This window comes from Triturus cristatus, chromosome 11 (assembly GCF_964204655.1).
Source record: "Triturus cristatus chromosome 11, aTriCri1.1, whole genome shotgun sequence".
In the NCBI taxonomy this organism is placed as follows: domain Eukaryota; kingdom Metazoa; phylum Chordata; class Amphibia; order Caudata; family Salamandridae; genus Triturus; species Triturus cristatus.
The window spans coordinates 1,082,547,352-1,082,574,052 of NC_140594.1; the positions used below are offsets into that span (position 1 = coordinate 1,082,547,352).

At 43.2% G+C, this 26,701-nt stretch overlaps 1 protein-coding gene across 1 annotated transcript in view; it reads left to right on the plus strand.

Annotated features, from left to right (window-relative positions):
- SPATA16 (spermatogenesis associated 16) overlaps positions 1–26,701 on the plus strand; it is a 483,092-nt gene that overhangs the window by 285,748 nt on the left and 170,643 nt on the right. The window contains exons 8-9 of the mRNA XM_085633135.1: positions 6,943–7,107; positions 18,942–19,025. Coding sequence (XP_085489261.1) covers positions 6,943–7,107; positions 18,942–19,025 — 249 coding nt within the window. The remainder of the gene's footprint in view (positions 1–6,942; positions 7,108–18,941; positions 19,026–26,701) is intronic.

Genomic DNA, 26,701 nt, shown 5'->3' on the forward strand with positions numbered 1-26,701 from the left:
GAGTTAAAGAGGATGAAGGGGAGGCCGCGGCCGGCTGGAGATAAAGAGGACAGAGGAGAGGCGGCAGCCAGCTGGCCGGCTGTAGCCAGGTACGGTTTTTATTTTTTTAAAACCCTTTTTATCCCCGCTTCACCACTCCGGTCTGGTAGAAGCCACTACTGGCCTTGTATCAGTCTGGATTGAGATGGTGAACCAGGTTTAGATAGAAACCAAAGCACTCAATTTATGTGGCAATTTGTACTGGACATGCAAGAAAAGGTTTCTATGTGAGTGCTGCATGTAGTTGTTTTCAAACCTCAGTTTGGTGCCAGCTGAAGCACCTCATGATTGGTCAGAAAATGGTCTCTCCAAGTGCTTGAGATATGCACTCAGACATCTAACACTTTCTCAGTCTGAGGTTGTCCACAACTAAGACCTTTTGCCTCTGAAGTCAATTTTGGCTGAGGTTTCAGGATTATGAGTAGAGTAGATGTTGCATTCCACATTAAAAGATGCCACTATTTCAACAAAGTACGGCATTTCGGAATGAAACGGGTATAGTTGATTAAAACTGTATGTCCTGATATGTGTGCACTCTGAATATCGAGTAGAAAACAACGTGGGACCTTATTATCAAGGACTAAACATCAAGGGACCAAATATCGAAAGGTAAGTATGTGTGATTTTCTACACCTAACTCCACATATGTGTACCTTGATGATATATATGTCATCAAGGTATGTAGATGTGGAGTTAGAAACATAAGTCTGTACTTCCTCTATGTGCATTTACCTTTCGATACTTTGGTCCGCAATACTTGTCCATGATATTAAGGTGTCGCATTATTCCTATTCTCGGCATTGTAGAAAATTGCCCTCTTTCTTTTAAAGTCACAGATGGCAAAATTTAGATGGAGCTCATCCAGGCACCTGGATTGCTTTCCAAGGCAGCACTTTGTAGGTTCCAATTAGGTATGCTCTTCATAATAAGCAAAAGTATTTGCTTAATAAGAGGAAAAGAGATTGTGCCTATGTTAGTCAATCAGGAACGTAAATGGACCATTGCAAGCTTGAACTTCTAACTCAAACTCTGACCAAAGAAACCATGAGGAGATGGGAAGAGGAAGAATGGTCCTAACTGTGGGGCCGCAGAATGGACACAAAAGGATCTTCACAATCTGAAGATCATACTAGGGACACACGTCATACTCATTAAAAATCTTTGTGCCTATCTATTCAGTATTCTTCCCCACTGCCACTCTCAGTGGTATCCATGTGCCAAAACATTCCCTCCAAATCAACATGAAAATAAAATAGACTTCAGAGGACCAACTCGTTACAATTAATCACAATAGGGCTTCAATAATCTCATATTGGATTTATGGGTCAATTTCTTAATACTTAATCAACTATCAACTCTGGGAGGCCACAAATTTAAAAAACTGGTAAATTGTGCAAAGACAGATGATCTTTCTGATAAGACAACGCAAATCGCAAATCAATAGCAGCAAGATAGTTCAGTTAACTGAACCACCAGTGTGTTTGATCCTTCCTCATCAGAAAAATGGATCATTCCGTTAGGTCGGTAACACAAAGTACACTGACTCAAACATTGGCAACGATTATGTATCCTTTGCATCAATTCAAAGTTTGCAATCTTGGATCTGGCAATATACTGCAGAATTAACCAAAGTGAGGTGCGCCGTCCGGCAAGAGTAACTCAAATCTGTTTATAAAAGGAAAGAACCTAACATTCCTTTTCTGAGCTCACAAAGATGCCATGCTCCACTGCCACAGAGCTCTACATGATCACCTATATCTGAATAAATGAATAATATATAATCAAATATGGCCTGAGGACCAGGTTGTTGTTTCACTCAATCAAACATGAGAAGTGCAAATATTTTCTTAAAGCAGACCATGTGGTTGTGCTTATCAAAACTAACGAACAGTGGTAAAGACCTTTCTACCTTTCCTGAGTTGTTCAAAACCTACAATTCCATGCGCTACAACGGGAAACCTTTAAAATACCTAAATCTCTTTTAATCTGCTTCCACAAGGCAATTAAGATTGCTTTGCAATTGATGAAGACCTACTGAGTTATCTAGTTAGATGACTATCTTAATTGGCATGATGACTGCTACCCCCCACAACTCACTTGTGCTGTAGTCCAGACAAAGAGCATCTTGAGATTAAACACACTTATATTCCAGAAGACAAACTTGAATTCTGTATTTCATGATAGTCCTATCAAAACCACTGGGAGAAGTTTTACTCTGCAGAGTGGGAAATCTCATTAGGATTGGTCTACATCTGTCATAGCACAACTTTGCACTTCAACCACAAGTCCATCATAAAAAGCAGACAGTTTGTTGTTTTTTGAGGATAGTTTTTGATGTTAAAATACTTTCCTTTATCGAGGTAGATTTGAAAAATCGGGCCAAGAGACTGATATCTGAAGAACCGTACAATGTTATAGATTTTAGGAGCAATATTAAATCAGTGTAATATGATACAAGCAAAATATAACATTGTGGTTAATAGCAAAATCCACTAGTGACAATCGGTCACTTGCAGGTCAAGTTACATGGAACCCTTACAGGGTTAAGGTCATGCAGGCCCCTGGACCAGGCCTCAACAATCAGAGCAATTTTACCTAGCCGTGGAGTCCGGATGCAGGGTTGTTGTGGCTCTCCCTGATGCTGAACAGAAGTCGCAGGGATGCTGTTTTTACCGCTTACATGAGGTTGCAAGAAACAGAATGCAAGCACACAACAGGTACACAGGTGAAGGTTGCACGGTTTTCCCTGTAGATGCAGGGTCGAGTGTGAGGGTTAGTTGCGGACCAACAAGCCTTGGCAGCGGTAAGCACAGCAAAAAGGTTCTAGAACTTCACTGGGTCCCGGGGACTGAGGTAGCAGCCTGAAACTTTGTGGCAGACGAGACTACAACTCCCACAATGCACTGAACCACCTGGATTTGGACAATCCCATGGAGGGTCCAGGGGCCAAAGATTCTTCCGATCCGGTGAGTGTTTTTACCTATAGTTTGCAAGGAGCTAGTGCCACTAGTCCAGGGGAGACTAAGAGTGCTTCTGGCTTCCACAGAGGTCCCTCTCTTTGGAAGTGTTGAGTTTTAGCCAAGGAAAAGGGTCATTCACTCAGTTCTAAGTCTGCTGCCCCAGGATAAAGAATCCCTCTTTTACTTTGGTGCTGTGGGCAAAGTCCTGCTGTCGACAACACAGGATTCCTCTTGGTCCTTCCTTAATGCAAGTTGCTCAGTTCTTTGGTTCTGGGGTTGGGGTTGGGGAAGTACCTTAAATCCTAGATGTAGGAGAGTTAGGGGTGTGGGAGCTAGTAGCCATTGGTCAGCTAGTCCGTGCAGTTAATCCGCCTCTGAGGTGACCACATCCCGGGGTGTAGGTCACTTTTCCTACCCAGAACCCTCTATGCTGCTACTCCTAAAGATGGCAGGAATCAAATTACGGCATACAGACCAGACTGCTCACCCTGGAGGTGTAGTTAGCCTTCTGGGGTGTACACCTTCCTGCATAGCTAATTTCCCGTTACCCAAGTGTAATTGTTTCTTGGGCAGGGGGAGAGCTGTTTCCTACACTGGGAATCAGAGGCAGTGCATCCTTTGAAGCTCACCACCTTGATGTGCCACTTCACTAACCTTTTTGGGAGGAGGGAGTGTGACCTCCCTCCTGCCCAAGACTTTGTTATTGACACGGGTGAGAGTGATCACACTGCCTGGCAGGAGGTCAGAACCATGTCTTGGCAGCAGCAGGCACTGGAAAACGGGGGCTGGTCAGCCAGAGCATAGTAAAGCTGGGGCAACCAGGTGAGCAACCTCTAAGGTGCTACCTAGGTGCTTGCCACATCACCCAGGACATGAGAATTTTGTCAGGGGAGAGAAGGCGCATTGTTTGATACCAAACATGACATATTTTAGTGGTACTATAATGGAGCTGCCAATCTCGAGATCGTCTGTTTGGCAGCCCATGTTATCCTATGGACCACTAACACTTATAGTAGTTTCCAATAGGGAATGACACTATTGGGACATATAGTTTGCACTTATATGACCACACCTTTAATATATGGCTACCTGCCTCCTGGGCTGAGGAGGCCTACCTTAGGGGTGTCTGACATACAGTAAAAGTAGTGCATTTGACTGTGCCACACATGGTGAGGGCACATGTGAGTTTGATCAGTTTTCACTGCTCCTGCAGACTGCACTGGCAGGCCTGCTGTCAGTAGTTTGCTTGGGTCACCCAGAGTGACACAAAATCGTGCTGCAGCCCTGCGGACCCCTTTAGCACATAGGCCCTGGGTACCCCAGGTACCATATACTAGCGACGTATAAGGGGGTAAAGTCTTTGCCAGTTTGGGATTACTAAATCGAACATAACAGTTACGGGAAATAGCACAGGCAGTGGGGTCCGGGCAGCAGACGTCAGTGCCTTATCAGAGTCTTAACATCAGCATTTGGAGCAAAAAGTGGGGGGTGACCATACACAAAGGGGAACTTTCCTACAAGATCCAATCAGGTATGACAGATGTGTTTGCACTTCTTTAGTTTAGGAAAACACTAGTTTGTGTATTGCCACCATCCAAATATGAAAGCACAAGAACTCATGTGTAATAACAAGGATCTTTGACATCTCCAACATGCTTTTCAGTTCATACATAGGCCATTAGAGGACTGCCCAGCAGTCACATATGAGTACCACGTTGATTGGTTTACTACTTCTAGTGCAAATTTCATGGTCCTGTATTGATTCATTTTGATTGGCAAGTGCCTTTAGTCTGAGGATACAATGGCTGATTATAGGTGGTGGGATCAGTATCCTCAATTTTATTTTCATTTTTCACCATGCCACATTTCACAGTCTTCTATACTCTTTGACTTGCATGATGACCAGGGAACATTTTTGTTAAGTCTCTCCAGAGCAATAAATGCTGACTCTGGCTTTTTAGTCAATTCCTTCATTTAGATTTCCAATCCATCTTGAGAAAATAATGTTATTGTAAACTAGGTAGATAGGGTGAGGGACTGAAGCTAGATAAAGGATAAACAAAATGTACACGTCGATTATATTGGTTTTGATGAGGAGGGCTTTTTTATTTTTTATTTCTTACTTTAACAATTTTTATCCTTTTTCGCTTAGTTCATTTATAGTGCACTTGTAGAATAGTTTTGCTTTTGAATATTAATTGTCATTAGCTTTCCTTAGCAGTTTAACCATACCCTTTTTAGGAGAAACTGTGATTAATTTACTATCCCAGCAATTACAACACTCATCTGCTTACAGCAAATCGGGAATTTTCTTATTGCACATATGATTGTTTAGAGAGAATCCAGGATAGTGATTAATTTGGATGTTGAGTAAACAGGCTTTACATTCTAATGGATGTTGAAAATATTTTTCATTCTAAAACCCTGCCAATATATTACTCGTACTACCTAATGTATATGCTCCTGCTCTATGAGATTTGCAAAATGGTGATCGAGTTTAATTATTTTCAATTCCCCTCATAACTAGGGGTAGATCCAAGGCTACTAAAAAGTCAAGAAAGTTCCTATTTTTTGAACAACCTACTTCATAATTGAAAATTTCAATATGAACCCCTAGTCTATTGTGGGTAACCCGAGTCAATACTGTCCTTTGTATGGGGTATATATATTACCTTCATCATAACAATTGCCCAGGTTGGTTAGGGGGTGTTGCAGAAAAGTAGAGTCTTGAGTTCCCATATTCATAGAGGGTTAAAATGAAGCTCTTGCTTCTATATGGCATGACTGTATAGAAAGAGGAAGGCCCTTCCAAAGGATGCTAAGATTTTTCTTGAAATTTTATTGATCAGTTTCACCCAGTCTGTCAGACCATGAGAAGAGTTCTACCAAATATTGTAATTGGTGATTCATATTCCTATTTTGAGCCATTCATAATGGTTATAATATGCGGTAAAAGTATTACCACATTTTTCCGCTGCAGATTTAGGCCCTTGCTATGAGTGGTGTGGAATTGTGTTTTCAGATGTTTTCTCTACAGAAATGCAGTTCAACACTATTACAGGTTCCTTCAGATGCAAATTCCTCCCTGGTATTTCTGGATGAGATTCCAACACCAGTAATACCACATCTGGCAATGCCACCAGCTTGTCCGGTCACCTACTGTATCTACCCATTGGCTTTACCAGCTCTTGATCGCAATTCTTCTCACTCTGTGCCTCACCTTTGGCTCAGATACAAAACTATGGATGGGCTGTTAACTGTAGTTAATGCCCCGCAGATGGTTTCAAACCCTGTTACCAGTATTAGGAGAGGTGACAAATGCTTCATCATTAGTCATAGGAATAGCACTTGCCAGTATATATTGGGATCCAGAAGGTTCTTCCACCTCAAAATGATAAAAATAATACTTGTAATAATGTTTTTATTAAAACACTACATACATTGTTAATTGCCATAAATAAGAGATGTACTTATTACTGAATGTATGACTATCGCAGGTATCAGTTTACCACCAAAGGTAGCCTTCATTGGAAGAAACATTTAATCTGTGCACCCTGGTTTACTGAGGACTTACATGGTACCTACTATTACTATTCTCTCGACTCCAGTGTGACTGGGTTTCGGAACCCAGGTTATATTGTTATTCAGTTTCTCACTACACTGTGGAGCAAATTTCTGGCTATAGATGCATTGTTGACATCATGTGTTTTAAAGTAATTTTAGCCACCAAAAAATATTAATCACATTTTCCTATACCCTTAACCATATAAATGTATTGCAAATGGTAAGATTCTCAAAGTATGACGTCAAAGAGTACAGCTTCACTCCCAGATCTACTCTGCGAATCTGAATGCAGCGACCAACCATGAAATGGGAGCCCAGTGAAGGGGAGGGTGTGTTTTGTGATTCTTTCCTAACGTGGTTTCTTTTGCTGAGTGGTTAGGGCAGTCTCCGCGCATGCTCAGGTGTGATCGAGAAGCTGCAGTACGCCAGCTTCCTAAACCGCCTACAGCGCATCAAAGAAGAGAGTCAGGCGATCAACCAGGCAATGGCCGAACTGGCGACCATCCCCTACCTGCAAGAGATTAATCAACAGGAGGCTGAGCTGGTAAGCCTTTTTTTTTTAACTTAGTTGGTTGGATAGTAAGAAAAAAAATGAAACATCATGTTGGTCATGTGCTACTTGATTTGTAATATGTATATTGCATATCTGACAAGGTTTCAGATTGCTATGTGTGACATTTTCATAATTTTCAGTGTATTATGAGTGCCATTTCAACGACTATGAGTGACACGTTCTCACAAGCAAAATCAAGCAATGGAGACGAGGGAAACATATAAATATCAGAAATTACACCCATTTGAGCAACAAGAAAAAGATCTTAAAACTGCTGCAAAGCACAAGAAATTGAAGGGCACTAACCTAATGTCTTTGTAATCTGATCATACTATTAAGCTGGGCGGGACAGCCCTGTGCTGGAGAGATTTTGGTTTGTCTGGTGCCTGGTGTGCGGCCAACGGCACTATAACCGGGCAAATTGCATGCAGCACTAGTCAACTTGCTGTGCACCGACCCCCTCGACTCAGTTACACTACACTAAGGTGCACGAACGTGTCGCGGCTGAAACTGAGCAGAGACAGACTGCGTGACTACACAGTTCTCAGGGTACAGGGGCACGGCAGGCAGCTCAGAATGAAGCATATGTCAGGGGTCAGGTCCTCCGGTAATGGGATACCAGCCACGGGCATGTGGTTCTACCAATGCTATATTCATTGCCAGGCAGCAGGCCAGTGTGTGCCACCTGCAGCACTGAGCAAGCTGGTCAGTGGCATCAGAAGGATCCTTATAAAGGGATGCTGTGTTTTACATTTTCTTTTTTTATGCTACTTTAATAAAAGGAACTTATGGGCCAGCACATATACTCATGTAGCAAGTTGTAGAAAAACCTTACCAATATGTAAAATGAAAAACTACCCGTCAGTATGCAAAGCGGGCCGCTTCCCAGCCACTGCGCAGTTAATCAAACTTTACAAATAGACAACACTTTCACTCTCCTATTAGGTTTTCCTACTTTTTTCAGAGATATCAAGAAAACCTACATTAATTGGGCATGAGACAGGGCCTTTTTCATGATAGATTTCTCTAACCTGGCTGCTGGACACTGACAGAATACTGGAAACAAAAATATTGTGTGGACAGAATTTTGTGTCAAGAATATCGAGAACCAAAATATCGAGAAGATAAGGGAAGGGCACAAATCAAGGGTACATGCAGGTAGACGGCATCTACCCACTATTTTCACAGGATAGACACTGTCCACCCTGCCAAGAAGCTGAGCCCCAATGAGATATGCTGAACATGTCCAGGTGTAATTTTTAGACGCCGGGACACGTTCAGCAGTGCCTGCACGTTATATCCGTTCATTCCGAGCAGCTTTGTGCATGCAGGGAATGGGCTTTCTTATTTTCAACTCCAGCTGGCCCAAACATAAAGGCCAAAGTTAAGGGGCTATCAGGCCTCCTTTTTTTTCGATATTATCCTGACTGGGTGCGGTCTGGAGCCTTACACTTAGATGCAAGATGGGAAACAAAGGCACATGGGGGCATCTTTACAATAAACTTGCGGAGCGCAGTGTTAATCCAAAAATAGCAACGCCGCGCTCCGACAGTTTAAAATGCAGGGATGCGCCGTATTCACAAGAATGCGGTGCATCCCTACGTCACCACTAGCCCTAGAAAAGTTGCCTAGCACCAGCGCACGCACATAGCGATATTTTGCTATGGTTCCTTGTTGCAGGGGCAATTGTTTCTGTGCAGGAAGGGATACTTTTGTGCACATAAACAATCTTAACACGTGATTTGCTCTATCCATGTGTGCTGCAGGATTCAGCACACGTGGAAAGAGCAATATACAAGGCGAAATAAAACATTTCTCCTCTTATCGCCTGTTTAAGACCAGGTATTTCCTGGTCTCATTTTTGGCATTGCCCCAGACCTTGCAAATATGGGGCAGCATCAAAAAGTAATGGGCGTTGTGGTGGAACGCCCACTGCAACACCTATTGCATGCCCCTTTCATTCTAAGTGCTGCGTGAATAGGGGCATTATTTACAAGGTGGCGTCAAGCCACAAAAAGTGGCTTAACACTGCCTTGTAATTAAGGCGAAGGAGTTACAGCCACCGGAACAACAAAATAAGGGGCATATTATCAAGCCAGGCGATACAATTATCGCCGCTTTAGCGGCAGAAAACTGCCGCTAAAACGGCGATAATGGGCTTGATAATATGCCCTTGAGAATTCCAATTGAAGCCCATGTTAGACGTCCTTCACATCTAACATGGGCTTCAATTGGAATTCCATAGAGCATATTATCAAGCCCATTATCGCCGTTTTAGCGGCAGTTTTCTGCCGCTAAAGCGGCGATAATTTTATCGCCTGGCTTGATAATATGCCCCTAGGTTATGTTCTGGTGGCATTAACTCCTTACTACATATGCCCCAACAGTTTGTTATCACTTCACAGATACTTAAGAGAGGCATGCTTTTGACTTTGTTCAGTCCCTGTATATAAGAGATATGCTTGCACTGTAAGAATGTCAGATCTGTTGATCTGTCCCAGTGTTTTCACAAATAACAATTTAAATACCACTATTTTATTCCTTTTGTAATGCCACTCATCCCAATGCAGGGTGTCAGAGCGATTTACATAACATACACATTATATATTGACAACAAAATATGTAAGTCTATAAATCAATGTACAAGATGTGTTACATAAGACAGTGAGTGTTACAAGCTGTAGGAGTCACATGTCCTTTATAGCTCAATGTGATTTATTAAAAGGGTTACAATTTAAGAACTGAAAGTTACAAAAGGACCTCTGTTTTAAAAGCAGTAATCCACTTACCCATCTACATAAACTAAAAATCTGTCCTCTGCATCTCACATGATGTGCTTTGCAGGAGACACATTAACCATCAATGCTACTTTGATTAAAATCTGGGACTAGACAAAATGCAGATCTCTCCAGCAAATGCTTTAACCTCCAGAGTTACCTAACCATTATTATAGTTCTTTGAGACCTACTGGGCATACAAAGATCTCATGCACCAGGTGCCTCAACCCCATAAGATATTTTAAAATGCAGACTTTGCAACCAATGAAGCAGAACAGATATACTGCAATTTTTTCTCTTTGTTTCCAATTTATTTGTGGCAGAGATAAAAGAAAATGTATTAGTTGAGGCCCAGATTTTGCGTTGAGGTTGCGCCACTTTTTTGGCACAACTTGACGCAAAATCTCATTTGTAAAATCTCGTAATGCACTCAAATGTACTCATGATAAACCTGCTAAACTTGTGTGAGCTTTTAATGTCTGATGTTACATCTTTAGATGTCATTTCCTGTGATGTCACGCGCCATGATGTCACTTTCATACTGCCTAACTTAATTAGTCACCCCACTTCTTTTTTAAGGACTTGTGCCCTGGTTAAGTGCAAATGGCTAAGTTTAGATTTACTATTAATAACTCCAAATCTGTGACCCTTGAAGATATATATATTGTCAAGGTACATATATGTGTCGTTATCTATAGTAAAACACTGCTTACCTATAAAAGCTTACCTTCACAATATTGTTGTCCTATATATTCTTGACACAATATTTAGTCCAACGATATTTTTGTTTCTGATATTCTGTCTAAACACCGCCAGTGCTCTTAAAATGAATGCAGACATGGAAAAGTTGTTTTTTCTTTCAAATTGTATATATCATTGGCAAGCTCGGCAGACAAGCCAACTTTACAAGCCACTTTCTTTGAGTAGTTCTGTTTTATTCCAACTTCACATATGGTTTACACCTGAATTTACTGTGTAAAACACATTTGCTCACAGAAAAAAGTTAATCAGGCCCTGTGTATGTAGATTCAGGAGACAGGAGGTGTGCAAAAAACAAGCACAGCTCCTTCCTTTTTAGAAGGATTGGAGACACTGCTACTTTAATAATTCTGCCTGCAAACTCTTTAGCTCTTAGTTGCCTACCTGGGACCTCATTTACGAAGTTTTGGCATAGGGCAGCGCCACACGGAATCTTGCTACACTGCCCTGCGTCAAAAGAAAAGGGCAGGAATGTGCCGTGTCTATGAGATATGGCGCATTCTAGTCCTTTTCCCCTGTGCTTGAGCACAATGGACTGCCATGCAAAAACGCAGGTACCCTTGTGCCGCAAGGGTGTCTGCATTGTAGGAGTGATTGTTTTTGTGCAGGAAGGAACACCTTCCTGCACAAAAACAACCATGAGAGGATAAAGGATATTTCTCCTTAATGCACCTCCTTAACTTGTAAATCTGGGAATGCTTCATATTCCATGGGTGTTGCGTGGGAACGTCCACAACAGCATTCATGGAACGCCCCTTTCATGCAGTGTTTTGCGTGACTGTGGCACATATTTACAAGGCCATCGAAAGTGTCTTTGCGTGGCCTTGTAAATATGCAGGGAGGAGGCAGTGGATCCATAGCAACCAGTGCTCCAAATACAGGCTCTATGGAGGGAAGTAAACCCCACCCATACGCCTTTCACTCTGCTTAGACATAGTGGTGTGAGGCAAGTTTAGGCACGGTGCAGAATAATTAATTATCACAGTGGCAATAAAGTATGAATGTCGAGTCACGGACGTTTCTTACACCACAGTTCTCCTCATATCTCACAATATTGGGGAGAGGAGTTGGCCTAACGGGTAGGGCGGTCGACCTCGAATCTGGGGAACCGGGTTCGAGTTTTGGCAATGACGCTGAACATCTTGTGATTCTGGGCAAATCACTTAATCTCTCTGTGCCTAACAAAAAAATGAATGTGTCCTCATGTAACACAACTGGTGCTATGTAAAGCGCTCTGATACCCGATACCGGGTCAAGTTCGCGCTATAAAAAACTAAATAGATAAATATATATTAAATATGAGTATAAATTCAAACTAAAAACAGTATCCAGAACATGGAATGCAGATACAATACAACACACAAATGTAATGCAATAATTATACTCAATTGGAATTGTATGCTCATGACTACACCAATAATCCTAAAACACTGTTTTTAATCACACCAATAAATCCAGAACCCCTGGTTAAACTCTCTACAAAATGTTTGTGAAACTCTGATATTTGCATTATTCTAATGTCCAAAGAACTTTCGGTATTCACAAAGGGCATTTAGGAGTAGTAAAGTTAGGATTTTGTCTCAGATTACTTTTGTGAATCGGGACCTCTGATATTTGGGAAACCCCAAACATGTTAAATGTGAGAAACACAAAACCAATATGAAGCAGATAGGAACCTGTAAAGTGCATACATCCGGTTCAGAAATTGTAACTGTTCACAAAGCCCAATCTTCAACAAACTTTAACAACACACAATATTGTATTCAAGATCAAAATAGTTACTTAGGAGCAATTCTGTAATGATGAAGACTTGCAACCCTAGTGGTTCAGGGACATTCAAACCCCACCATGAACATAACATTGCAAACACAATTTGAGCTACAGTGTATCTATTATTAGTTATTGATAGTGTATCTGGTACCTGCATAGGAAAAGGACTGAGTCTGAAGACTCGTATGTGTATGTACTGAACAGGGTTGGAGGAGCCAGACACATAATGGAGAGCGCAAGCCCACAGCCACCGGGTTTACTACAGACTAGAAGGGTCTCTGGAACTGTTTGGCTGGCTATCCCACCAGACTCTGGACCATCACACTTAAAAAGAGAAATGGCGCAAAAAAAATTCACAAAAACCAATACAATGAGGGGATTTCTCACGAGTCACCACCCTTCTCAACAGCACTCACAGAGATCAATTTCTCAGACATCCTGGGCATGAGTCACAAAGGGCCTCCGCATCGTGGCGGAGGCCCTGCCATCGTTCTAGAGTCTCCGTATTTGGGCCGGAATCTGCGGAATGAGAATTGTCCTTGCGAAGATTCCGCCCGAGTGCAGAGACTCCCTATGACTGCGGGGCCTCTGCCGCGAGTGTGGAGGTCCTTTGTGAATCAGACCCCATGTCTCCATCTCTGGTTTTATGTTTTGGGGGCTTGGCAAATGTTCTCGCAGATCAGCTGTCATAAAGATTGGTTTTCAGCACCCTGGCTCTAGTCTCACAGTGAATGGTAGAGCAAGTCGGATATGGCACTTTCTCACCACAAAGTGTCAGCAGGACTATCTAGTGGAGCTTCGACAGGATCTTGGGTTTTGGGGCTGTCCTCTCTTATCACCCTAGACTCATTTCAGAGTGTATCGTTGACATCCAGTTCTAAATAGTTTAAAGAAACTCTAGAGGGATTTGAGTGATTGGCACACATGTACCAAGTAGTACAAAAAGAGCGGGCTTTTGAGTCAGATCTCTTCAGCCTATTTCTATACTGTAGTTTTTAAGGTTTCCTCTGTCAATAGAAAGGACACATCACAAAAGGGCCTTTGCGGGGGAGCATGCAGCAGTACATGGGACAACTAAGTCGCCAACCTATGCATATAGCTGCTACTATCAAAACAGAAGCAGTACCTCACAGGCTTCTGCTACTTTGTGGATTGTTTCAGACTGACAAGGTGTAAGGACAAAGGCGTGCGACTGGTGCAGTGGTGCCCTCCTAGTCAATTTTTCCTTTATCCTTGAAGTTCTCCCATCTTTCTTTTTACCAAATGTTTGTGGAGCCCTTAATTTATATGGAATACTCAAACTGCAGACTGCTTCACAAGGTCACTCTGTTTGGTGAGCCTTCATAGATGGGGCCTTGGTTTCTGGTTCCCACCCCTTTGCTCCACCTGAGCAAGCCTATGTGCACTCAAAGATTTGCATCCTGCCATTTCAGTATAATGTCCTGAAGCTTGAGACAGAAGGGGGCCTTTTCATGTTCATTTTCTTTAATGCATTTAGGGCCCTGTTCAGGAAAACGTTCGGGTGCAGAGTTACATTTCCACCTGAACATACTTACACAGATTTAGCTTTTCGCAAACTTTTCCTGTATTACACCTAGGAAGCTGTGGCAAGTGCATGACTACTGGGCATGGACGTCGATTCACCAGAATGCCAGGGGTAGTGGAAGTGACATCACATACCCTTTAACCTTAATGACATTACAAGAAGTGACATCATCTGACCCTTGACCAAGATTTTTTTCAGGAAGGCATGTCACATGATTCTAACATCACACACTCTTTTACACCCCCTTACACTTATTCATTCTCAATGACTCACTTGCACGCGCTCTTTATATCACTCATACTCAGCCAGAAAGTCTGTCCCAGGTTTCCTAGTGCTTTGTACCATGTTTGCATCACTTTTGAGATGCAAACGCAGTGCAAAGTGTTAGGGTGGGATTTACTATCCAACGGAAATACTAATTTGCAAAGTAACACAAATTTGTATTATTTACTGTTTTAGGTTATTTTGCATCAAGTGGGCATTCTACGGGTGATGCATGGGTGTTCCAATGCCCAACCCATATATTTTGATGCCAGTCTCTAGCTACAAACATTGGTAGAGAGATATTTGTGCCAAAATCTTATGACTCCTCGAGGTGAGCATAAAAAGGGAGAAATGTTTTGATTTCTCCTAGGTTTTCCAACTGTGAATGTGTACAGCAAACATACAAAGTGAGAAAAGACTTAAAGCATAGTTTATGTACAGGAATGCACCTCTTCCATTAGAAAAATCTTTGCATCAGAGAACACACACACCCTTCACTATGACGCAAGGGTGTTGGTGTTGGCGTGTGGCTGCCAAAAGTGCAACAGCGCACAAGGAGAGAAACAATGCACCATATTTTAGGAGATCAGGTGCATTTTTTCTCTCTTCCTTTGACACAAGGCAGCGCAAGATCTTTGCTGGGTTGCCTTTCATCAAAGAATATGACAGGGCTTATTTACAAGCCCCTTGTGCCACCGGCACGTCACTTTTTCCTACATTAAAAGTGACCTGCCGTCGGCACAAGGGGCTTGTAAATAAGCCCCTAAATTTGTTTCTCAATATCACACAATCTCACTCACTACCTGTCACTGGCTCTCACTCACTTTCGCTAACACACATATGCTTACACATACAGACACATGCTCACACATACACACGCTATAATCTCATATAAACACACTGTCACCCACAAGCATGCACACAACATACATTTCAAATGTAAAAATACACTCATTGCACCAGCTTTTTTGTTTTTCCTTTGCTTCATTGACTTCGCTGAGTGTGGTGGCCCTTAGCCTTGTGGGTCAACCAGCTAACCAGTTCCGGAGACCATTCTGGTCTGTAGCGAATCCTATATTCGTTATTGTGGATCTGGCTCCTCCAACCTTGTTCAATAAATACCTGTGTGAACCTCCAGGCTTTGTTCCCTTCCTTTGTAGGTACCAGGTGCACTATCATTCAAATAGTGGCTGCTATAGTCTGCTTCTCTAGTGCGGTTAATATGACCTTGAACCACCAGCGTCACAAACCTTCACCCTTACCAAATTGCTACAAAGTTACCATTTTGACCTTTAATTCAGTATCCCGGATTCTACCGCGGCCCGTGCAGGTAAGAGCGGTGGGGCTGGATTGGGGGGGGGGGGGGGGGAAGGAGGATTCGACAGACGACCACGAGGGAATTTAAATAAATAAATAATTTCCCCTTGTCATCATCTGCCGAAATCCCCCCCCACACGGCCCCACCGCTTTTACCTGCACGGGTCGCAGCTGCCCGTATTGTTAACCCCTGCGTGCGCATGACGGAACCACGCCGTCATGAGCCACGGGCGGCGTGTGCTCATGCTGCGGCCGCTCCGTCCACGCGTCGCTGATTCCCCGCCTGTGCAGGCGAAACGAAGAGTGGGCGGAGTCGTGACGGAACCATGCCGTCATGAGCACAGCTCGCCCGTGACTCATGACGGCGTGGTTCTGTCACGAGCATGGCGGCGCCGCGCTCACCCCGCACCCCCCCAGCGCCGCGGCGGAATTTGCGCCGCGGCGAAGGGGTTAAAGTATTGCTAGAGCTCGGGCTTTGTGAACAGTCACTGTTTGCAAACATGATGAAACCACACTACCAGGTCTTTACTGCCTTGTATTGGTTTGATTTTTTTCTCAATTCCGGGCTTCTTAAACATCAGAGCTCTGTGAACATTAGGAGACTGAAAACTATAGTTTCAGAAACATTGCATAGAGTGCTTAGTCAGCGCTCCTGGATTTATTGACGTACAGTGTGATTGTGGGCTGCTCTGTAGAATTATTCATTTTTTCAGTAGGTAAATCTTTTTGTTAAGCAGAACAGTCATGCTCCTTTAGAGCGGTGCACTGCTGGGTTCCAACAGTATGTACTGCAGGGAGCACTAAGGCCATTTCCCCAGAATAATACTCTAAAAATCAAATTCAGCAAGACAGTAATAAAGCTACCACATTTTAAAGTCTGAGTTTTGCCCCAGAATTTGGAGGCCTCATTCACAAAAGCAGGCATCAGCTGTAAGTTTCCAAGCATACTCCTTGCAGAACATGTAACCTTTTTATACTCTCCCGTTTTCTTGCTGGGCATTGTATGCAAAGTGCAATGTTGCATTGTAGGAAGGCAGCCCAGCTCTTCAACTGCACATTTTTTATTTTTTGTCTATTTTCCCCCATAAGGGGGAATATTTTTACATTGGAGAAACCCTCCCCCTGTCACCTCCCACAACGTATGGAGGGGGAAACAGCGTTTACAACGCTGGTAATACCACGCGGGTAGGTTACAATGCGGACGTTACATCGACCGCGTTGTTACCACGCATGGCATTACATCGCAAGTCGTTTCAACGACTTGCGCTAGATGGCGAGAATCACCAGGGATTGTGTTGGATTTTAAATCCAACACATTCCCTGTTGTTGCGCTAACTGGAGTAGGAATAGTAATTTATACTATTCCTAAGTCCAGAGCGCCATCTAGTGCAAGTCGTAGAAACGACTTGCGATGTAAAGCCACGCGTGATAACAACGCGGATGATGTAACGTCCGCGTTGTAACCTACTGCAGGGTAATAGATGGCGTAGTAACATCATACACTCTATGGAGATGCTTCCTTTCCCCTCTATCCTGGAAAATAGATATAGTAATGCCCTTAACTAGTACAGCTCACCGACAATTTCCGGTGTGGAAATGGATCAGAAGGAAGCTTATGAATGCTCACAAACTGATATGTTTATGGACATTTGCAGTTGCACATGCTCAAAGAAAAACACACGTTGGACCGCCTTCTCCACACCCCTTGCGCGGAATTTACTCCAGTGCAATATTAGGTGTTTAGACGGAATATCGGGAACAAAAATATCGGAGGTCAAAATATTGTGTCAAGAATATTGAGGACATAAATATTGTGAAGGTAAGTTTCTATAGGTAAGCAAAGTTTTACTACATATAACGCCACATATATGTACCTTGACAATATATATCTATCTTCAAGGTACATAGATGAGTTAAGAACAGTAAATCTATACATTCCTATTTGTGCTTACCTTCTCAATATTTTGGCCCTCGATATTTTTGACACAATATTCTGTTCTCACAATATTTTTGTTTCCGATATTCTCTCAGCGATCACCTAACAGTTGTAAATCATGACAATTTCCATAATAAAAGTACTTGCAAACATATGGGGCAACTAATATCTCTGCTGAAACACCTGTGTTTGACACTCCCTCGATTAAGGCTGTTGCTTATGTGCATTTCATTAAAGCACGGGTCTCCACCCTTTCCTTAATTAAAGCAACTTATGTTCAATGAAAATCATACCAAGCTACTAATAGTTTTAATGTGGTAATTTTGACCCTGTCAGGCAAGATTACAGTGATCACCTCAGTGAATCAGGCAGAGTTACCAGCAGAGAAAAGGCTTGATCAATTTGGAATGCCTCTAGATGGATAATACATAAATATAGCTACAATGTCCCTGGCACCAAGGTCATAATATTATTAATAGGTCTCCCCAAAGACTCATCATTGATCACTCCGATATCAGCTTTAAATATATTTGTAAATCCAACCATTTTTCTCCAAACATCAGGTAATGAGTTCTGAAAATAAACACATTTTGGTCATTCTTTTTTAGTTTTGGGGTACATATATTACTCAACCAAACGAAAACATCCAGGGGCATATTATCAAGCACGGTGTTAAAATTATCGCCGCTTTAGCGGCAGAAAACTGCCGCTAAAGCGGCGATAATGGGCTTGATAATATGCCGCAGAGAATTCCCATAGAAGCCTATGTTGACACCAGAACATGGGCTTCTATGGGAATTCTCAAGGGCATATTATCAAGCCCATTATCGCTGCTTTAGCGGAAGTTTTCTGCGGCTAAAGCGGCGATAATTTTAACGCCGTTTCTTGATAATATGCCCCCCAATTTGGCAGGCTGTAAACAGGAACGCCACTTACAGGTCGCTGCAGAGCTACCAGCAAGTAGCGCAATGGGGTACTCATTGTAGATGCCTGCATTAAAGCATTATTCAGAATCAGCTGCAAAAACAGAATTGTGTAATAATCTGTGTAGAGCACTTTCTGAGCGTGGATTTAGCACGTGCACGTGTGTCACTGCAGCCATTTCTTAATAAGGGTAAATTGATCCATAATGGAAAATAAATGTTGATGATGATGTATGCGCTGTGTTAACCCACTTTTCTATTATCAGAAAACGTCAGCATTTGCTGAAACTTGTCAGGCGAGGTTTCCAGACACTGTAGAGGAATTTGTTTGTGTCTAACCATTGAGTATTTCTCCCACAACAAGGCTGGATAATGGCCGAGGAGCGGACACCATGTCCCTGCTCGTTGCACGAAAGATGAGTAATAAAATCATCAGTGTACAAATGATTTTTTAATTAGGCTGTAATCTGTGTATTTAGAGCGGTTATTTCTGTGCGAATTGCAGCCTGATAATCTTTATCTTGGTGCCGCAGCTGCAGTCGCTAATGGCAGATGCCACCGACGCCCTCGAAGGGAAGAGAAGCGACGGAGAACGTGCGTGGAATAAAATCCAAAAGGTAAAAAAAGTGCAGCTAAATACAACAGGCGCAGGATGCGAGGTTTCTCTGCAAAAAAAAAGAAAAAACACACCTGCGCTGCAGTTAATTGGAAAGTGCTTGCAGCGTTTGATCTGAATCCCTCTCAGGCCAGTGGGGAAAATATGTGGGCACCATTAAGGTGCGTTCCAAGGCGCACAGACATTCTTTTATTGTGTCCATATTTCAAAGGTGTTCTAAAGAAGAATTCTCCCTTCAACTGCCTGGTTTTTTTCCCCTTTTATTAACATTGTTAGAATTGTTTTAAAGTCCAGTTTGGTTTCCTTGCAGCCTATTAACAAATACATCTGGCACTGCCCTTAAAGGCACCTTCCGTTGTTCAGAAAAAATACGTTTTCCAAACCCCTGTAGGTTTGCTAACATTCATGACTAATGTGCATTCTATAATGTTCCTTTGTAAGATGAGATCGCTTGAGTTTTAATAGCAATTGTGACATCATTTTTTTTTTTTTTTTTTAATTTCAATAGAATTTTTATTATTATATTGTCACATACAAAGGGCATTTAACATAAAGCATAAAAAATAGCATCTACATATAACATACAAACGTGCACTCGCATCGCTTGTTGTTACAGGACACATTTGTGCATCCCATATTGTATGTCATGTTGCCTGGGTAATCCTTTGGCGTATATGACAGAGAGAAGCCCACACCTACAGGTCGCGCAAAAGAGGCCTGAAAACAAATTCAGGAGGGAAATGTAAAGGTATGCATGCTTTAAAAACACCAGGCACTGAAGCAGGAATGTGCTCATTACAACTACTGCAGAAATTCTGATGGGATTACTGCTCCATTTCATGCTTTGCACCACGAAATGGGTGGTAAAGTGGTAATACCGACAATGGCGGCTGCTCCTTTGAGGCGGAGGAGCGTCGCCCCACTACTTGAACTGCAAGCTGAATACAACAAATATAATGATGATAATGTTTGTTTTCTGTATTCAGCTTGCAGCTGAAGCCAGGGGGGCATCCATCCTTCTTCCACAGGAAGCACACATCCTCCCAGAATCCCCTGACCAGTCACAATGCTGCCTTAGCAGCGTTGTGATTGGTCTGAGCACCGTGGTTTGGTTCTCAGACGTTGCTGGCAGACTGTGCATGTTTTTCCAGGCAGGCTGTAATACAGCCTGACTGGAGAAGATGCAGAGCGCGCATGATGGTTTGGAAGGCCCGAGAAGGCTGGCCACACCATCATGCGCACTTTAGTTGCATGATGGACAAATTCTATCCGTTCAAAGAGATACAAATCAAAATACAAACTACTGCCTGATAATAAAACATCATTGTTCGCAAATGTAGAGACTTAAATTTGGGATTTTTCTCTTTAAAATGTGATCACAATATTCAGTAAACTAAGGCACTGAGATAACAGTAGTGAAGTCAACAGTTTCTCAGGTGCCAAAGCCTACTGTAGAAACACAGACCCCTAAAATGTAAACCTTACACCTAAAGACTTTTCACTGGAAAAGCAACCTATTTATGTGTCTGACACCCGAATACTCGTGTAGCCATATTGTGCACTAACTCTCTACTAGCCTTTACATGATACCTTTGGATGTGTTCTAGCTGAATATTTCTTTCCAGAATTTAAAAGGCAGAGCTCCTGCAGAACGCTCGGCCGTGTCCTCCTGGCCCAAGGCGAGTGCTTGGAGAGGCTTATAGTAACCACAGTGAACTCAAATTCTCCTACTTGACTGATTATGACCTCTGCTACAGGAAATGATTCAAGACACCTTCACTTGTGATGCCACAGTCTACACTAAGGGCCTGATAATGACTTTAACATTGTGGCGCTAGGTCCCCTCCGCCGCCGCACCACTAAAGCCGCAGTCAGACCGCACACAAGATTAGGAGATCCCTCCTGTCTGGCGGGCTTTTCTTTTGACATTCCCATGGCGGTGCCCTGAAAATTGGCACCGCCATGCGAACGCCAAAAACTATTCCTGCACGGAACTGGTGTGCATGCACACATGGGGGCATGTGCTGTGCCCCCCCCCCCCATGTGCATCCACATGCGGAGAAGGCCCCTTTGTTTCTTCTATGCCCCGGTGTTCATGGAGGAGTAACCTCCATGACACCCCGGTGGTCCCCCCCAAGCATATTGCAGCCTCCTGCCTGCCACAATACCGCCAGGGCATGGTGGTTCCCTGGCGGCTGTGGTGGTGTTATTGTCTGAATCCTAATAGGGTGGTCAGGAGACCACCACAGCCGCACCCCTACAAGTCTGGCTGTCTGTAGACTGCCAGACTCTTAATCGGGCCCTTAGACTGAACCTGAATTTCAATACATTCTGCAGTTTGTCACAAGGGGGGGGGCTTATTTTTCTAAATGCTAAACGCTGTTCTAAATTTAGAGAGCAATTTGCACTTGTATGTCCAACTTTCACATAGCATGTTTGGGAAAGCAATTTTGAAAATTCAAAGAAGTTTGCCTTGCTCTGGTAGAAAGTACTACTAACACAGAGCTTGTTGTGTGATTAAATCTTCTCCTGTGTGTAGGAAGTGGGAGTTTCATGTTGTGAATGCCACAAATGTTTGTGAATATCAAGAAAAGTAATTGTTCAAGGGTAATCACATGCAATCTTCCGATTCCTATCTCACTGTGGCATTGTTTGGAGTATGCCTGTCAAGTGAAGAATTTAATTCCTTTATAGAGTAGGAATAGCATTGCAGCTCCACCAAAACACTTGAAGGGCGCAAGTGGGGAGGGTCTTCTTGGGCAAAAATATTTTGCCTGTAGATAAAAAGGGATCAAGTGCTCTTGCGCGTGCTTTGATTGTTTTTTTCATATGAAAAAACTACACCCATATTTTTTTAATATTAAAAAAAATACTTCGCAGGATTGTACTGTGTAAGGTGTGACTGGGGCAATTGTTCAAGTGTATCCTAGAAATGTTTGTGGATTCTCAGTAAGGTCAGATATCTGCGGGTGCAGACTCGTGATTTTTTTTAAAGAATCATGCCTTAGGTACCTACAGAAAGCTAAGGGCCACCCAACAATATCGACTGCCAATTTTTTTCTGCTTAAAAACTCCTTTTGTTTAATTCCTCTTTTCCACTGGCATTTATTTTTGGAGAACCCTCAACTACATGTTTTGTATTTAACAATAGAAAGACTCATAAAATGATATTGTAAAAACTGAATTCCTTTGGAATGAAAGTATATTTCACGCATCAGGTCATACACTTACCATAACCCTAAACATAACACTAACTTTAAACTGTCCTCTAACCTTTACTCTAATATTCTCCACTCCTGTTACCTAACTCTAATCATGACACTCTGCGTAACCCGTTTATTCAACCTTACTCTTCCCCAAACTCATAATCCTAACCATAGATCTAATCCTTAACCTATCCCTTGGAAATATCTTTAAATACTTTGGGGCTTATTATTTGGTGGGTCTGACACCGATGGAATGTCGGTGTCGGACCCACCGACATCTGCCCCTGCTGATTCTGCCCACTGCATTACAATGCAATAGGCGGAGGGCTCAGGCACAGGGACTGTCTGCCGCTCTTCCGACAGGCTCACGAAGCCCGTAGGTGCATCGGAATGACACCATAGTCCCCTAATGACGGCCGCTCTGCTGTAGGGATTATGATGCAATTTTCCGACAGCCTTTTCATGTCGGCCTTTCTGACATGGAAAGTGTGACAGAAAATTGCTTTGGGGGGACCCTAACAGGGCCCTCTTCCCCCTGGCCCTCTGCAATGGGGCCTGGGGGCAGCTATGGGCCCCCACTAAACATTCCTGCACCATGTGGCAGGCACCTCATTGTGCCTGCCACACGGTGCAGGGATGTTTACAAACATCCATATGTGAATGGACGCTTGTCCTGCGGGCCTTTTCAACCTGCCGCACAAGCTTCCATTGGCAAATGGATGTTTGCAACTCCCCTGGGGCAGTCACAACATAATCCTGTGGTTGGAAACGCTGACCTAAGGTCGGGCAGTTCCAGACTGCTACTGTGTCGGCAGATGTAAGTCCACCCAACATCATAATGATGCCCTTTATTGCATTGAGTGTTTTTTAACTGACTCAGAAATAAATACTTTCTAATGCTTTTTATGTTATGATTGCAACATAAAATTACTTTTTTATAAAACTTTTCTTAAGTGTTTTCTGTACTCCAGCTTCTTTGTAATGAAATAAGCCATTTTAGGTCTCCATTGGCAGTGCTGCTTGTTTCCAGTGTTTAGAGGCTAGGCTTTGACGGTCCCCACCTTCAGTCATTGTGTTTTTTTGTGTGTTATCCGTCTTTAGTCATTGGTTTGAGACATTGTTAATCATATCTTGCCTCATCGCAGAGGATTATTTATTTCTCTTCTTTGTTTCATTAGGGATTCAGTGTGTTCTTCTTCCATTCAAGTAGCGATCTCATTGCACTACACATAGGACTTTTTAATATCTAAAAAGTCATCAGTCATTACACATTTAATCCTTTATATTTAGGCATGCATTAAACACATAAAGCAATACTTTTTGCATTGTTTTAGTGCAATAGCCTTTCTTGTAAAGTTTTGTCCAGACTCAAGTACAAGCCTGACCTGAAGATGGCCACCTAATTGTCTTTTTGTGTTTATACATTGGGACAGCCTAACCACAAACAAGTAGCCCCACAATCTCATCAGGCTCTGGCTACTAATCTACACAGTTATCCTTGCTAATGTGGCCTTGGGCATCCTCACATTTATTCTACCCGCGGGAACCACCTCACTGTTCCTCAAAGAGGTCTGGGCTCCTGCTTTGCTCGCATTAGCCACACTAGCCAGCTATGTGATATGTTTGCCAGGCCACAGATTGTTATGCAAAATGCCTTAATTTATGGCATGGTGCCACGTAACATAATTTGACTTCAGTTCAAGTACAAATCCTATCACAGGAGCATGAGATCAATGTGAATGAGCAGAACATGAGTAGCTGTTGTTCGTATCAAACATTTTTTGTGCTAAATATGTCCTTATTTCCAAATATTAACACAAAGACATATTTTGTACTAAAAAGCGAAACATTAATACATTGTGCAGTTCTACATAATTTGTGGGGAATTTTGCATCATTTTCACAAAGGAAATCTGCAGAGGTTTATGTATAAACTTTGATATCTTGAGAATGCAGGACATCTCTACTAAAGCTACTACCTTTGTCACTATTGCTACTACCATCACCATTACCACCACTGCCATCACTGCCACTAATGCCAACACTATCATCACCACCACAATACCATCGTACTTATACCATCACTTCATCATCACCAGCATTTCAAACCTACAACAACCAACATCAGTACCACCAATACCATCAACACTATTACCCCTGGTACCATCACTATCACTACCACCATGCTCCCTTGTGTTTATGTATGAAGTTCATTGTGTGTTTGAAAGAGCTGTGTGTATGTGTCTGTGTGTGAGAAAGGGTGATGTGAGCATGTGTGCTAGAGACTTTGTGTATGTGTCAGCAGTAATAAGATGTACAATGGCTAAGATGATAGGTCTGGCTTTAATGTGATAAACGTATGCAAATGGCCCTTGTGCATGCTTTTCTAAGCATTGTGGACCTGATTCACAAAGGGTCTCCGCACTCGGGGAAAAGAAAGCTTCCTTTGCTTTAAAATTACAGTACACCACTCGCTCCAGATTTCCAACCACTACGCCTTACCAAAATTGTACAAAAGGGAGTCTAGTTGTAAATACAAGGCTCTAGCACGAGAGAATAGAAAATCTATCACTTTTATTCATATATAGTTAAAACCATTCATCATAAAACATCAATCAAAACAAAGTCACATAAAAATTCCAAAATTTCAAAGTCATTCATCAAATATCTATGAAAGGATAGTTATCTTCCACCAACTTGGACAAGAAGGTCTCGGAATTCACGGATCCCCACAGAATCCGCAAGCCCTTCTTGCCATGGACAGAGATGTGTGCTAGACGCCCATCTAGGCGATGAAAAGCCTGCCAAGAGATGTCAATACATAGACTTTGTGGCAAGTGATCACTAAAAGGACTTAAGTGGGTCGTGAAATTGCCAATCCAGGGCTCTAAGTTGGCTGAAAGAAAATAAAATCAATGAAGACGTCCTTGGGGGCCTACTACCCCTCCGTTACCTCCAGTAAGTCCCACACTGCTGAATTGCTGAGAAGTTGCCAGAGACCACGCCCCTTTCTCACCCACTCTGCGAACACACCTTCCGGTGCACTACTGGTTGTGCGCGGCCCCCTCCACAACTGATTTTGGCCCTGCGGACCCCGTTCCCTGGGGCCTGGCCTCTCTATACTGGGTTCCTGGTCCCACCCAGGGCACCCCGTCATTTTCGTTAGGGACCGCGGGGCAATCCTAAAGGCCCACGCTGTCCTCACCGGTTCTCCGTGTCATACAGGAGCCCGCATTGCTTTTGGACAGAGGGAGCTGCTAAACATGGAGCTCCCTCTGTCCAAAAGCAAATCTGCTCCACTTCCAGCAAACAAGAGCATTCTTTTTAATACTCTCGCTTGCTGAATGCGGACCAGTGTTTTCTATGGCTTGGCTGGAACAGTAATGCTCCTGCCACGCCTTAGCAAACACCAATGTCCCGGGGTTGGGCACCCAGGACATTGCTGGAGTCAGCCCTGGGGGGTGGCGGTCCCCAGGATAATCTATGGCTCCACAAGGGGGCCACACGGACCCACCTTTTTCAATTTTTTAGCCCCAAGGAGGTGGTGGTCCCCTGGGCGGGCGTCTGCAGTGGACCCCCTTAATTATCTTGTTTGTGACCCGGGGAGGTGGTGGAACCGGGGCAGAGGGGAACTACATGGCTCCCCCACAAATATATCATTTCTGCCCTGGGGAGGTGGCACCCCTAGGGCTGAGACGGAAGCTGTAGGGCCTCCCCGTGTTCTTTAAAAAAAAAATCTGTGTGCCATGTGAAGGTGGTGGTCCCTGGGACAGTGGGGGAAACGCGGGGCTCCCCACCAGAAATTTGTATTTACTGCCCCAGGGAGGTGGCAGTCGCTAAGGCTGCGAGGGGGGTGGGCAGTGTCATCTAGATCCCCTACCTCCTCCCGCCATTTGTCTCGGAGCCTTTGCATGGGATCAGGCATGTTGTTAATAATCTTCCGATAAGTCATGGAAATTGCTCTTGTTGTCATATGATTTGTTAGTAGTCTATCCTCTAGCTGCGAGGCCTTGGGTGGAGTAGTGTCAGGGGGAATCGCTTCCTCTAGTGCATGCTTGATCTGGTGATGACAGAACTGCTCCGTCGGTGTCATCTCATATTGCTTCTGGAGCTGCGCAAAGGGGACCATCTTTCCCCGCACCCAGAGATCCTCGACCATAGATGTCCCTATGTGTTTGAAGCCTTTGTTCTTATCCAACCTACCTAATTTATCCGTGACCCAGAGGGGTGTTGCTTGTGTGATCTTATTATGCCACCCCAACTTTCTGCGCACCATGTTCCACACTTGGAGTGTGTGGCACGTATGGTCCATCAGGGCCCGAGTCTTGTTATAGAGCGCTCGATATAATCCCTCCTAGCCCAGTTCTAGTCTATCAAGGCTATAGGCCGGATCCGTGTGCGGAACATGGAGCAAGTGATTGATGACAGTTAATTGGGACGCCCAATAGTATACTTGTATACTTGGGAGTACG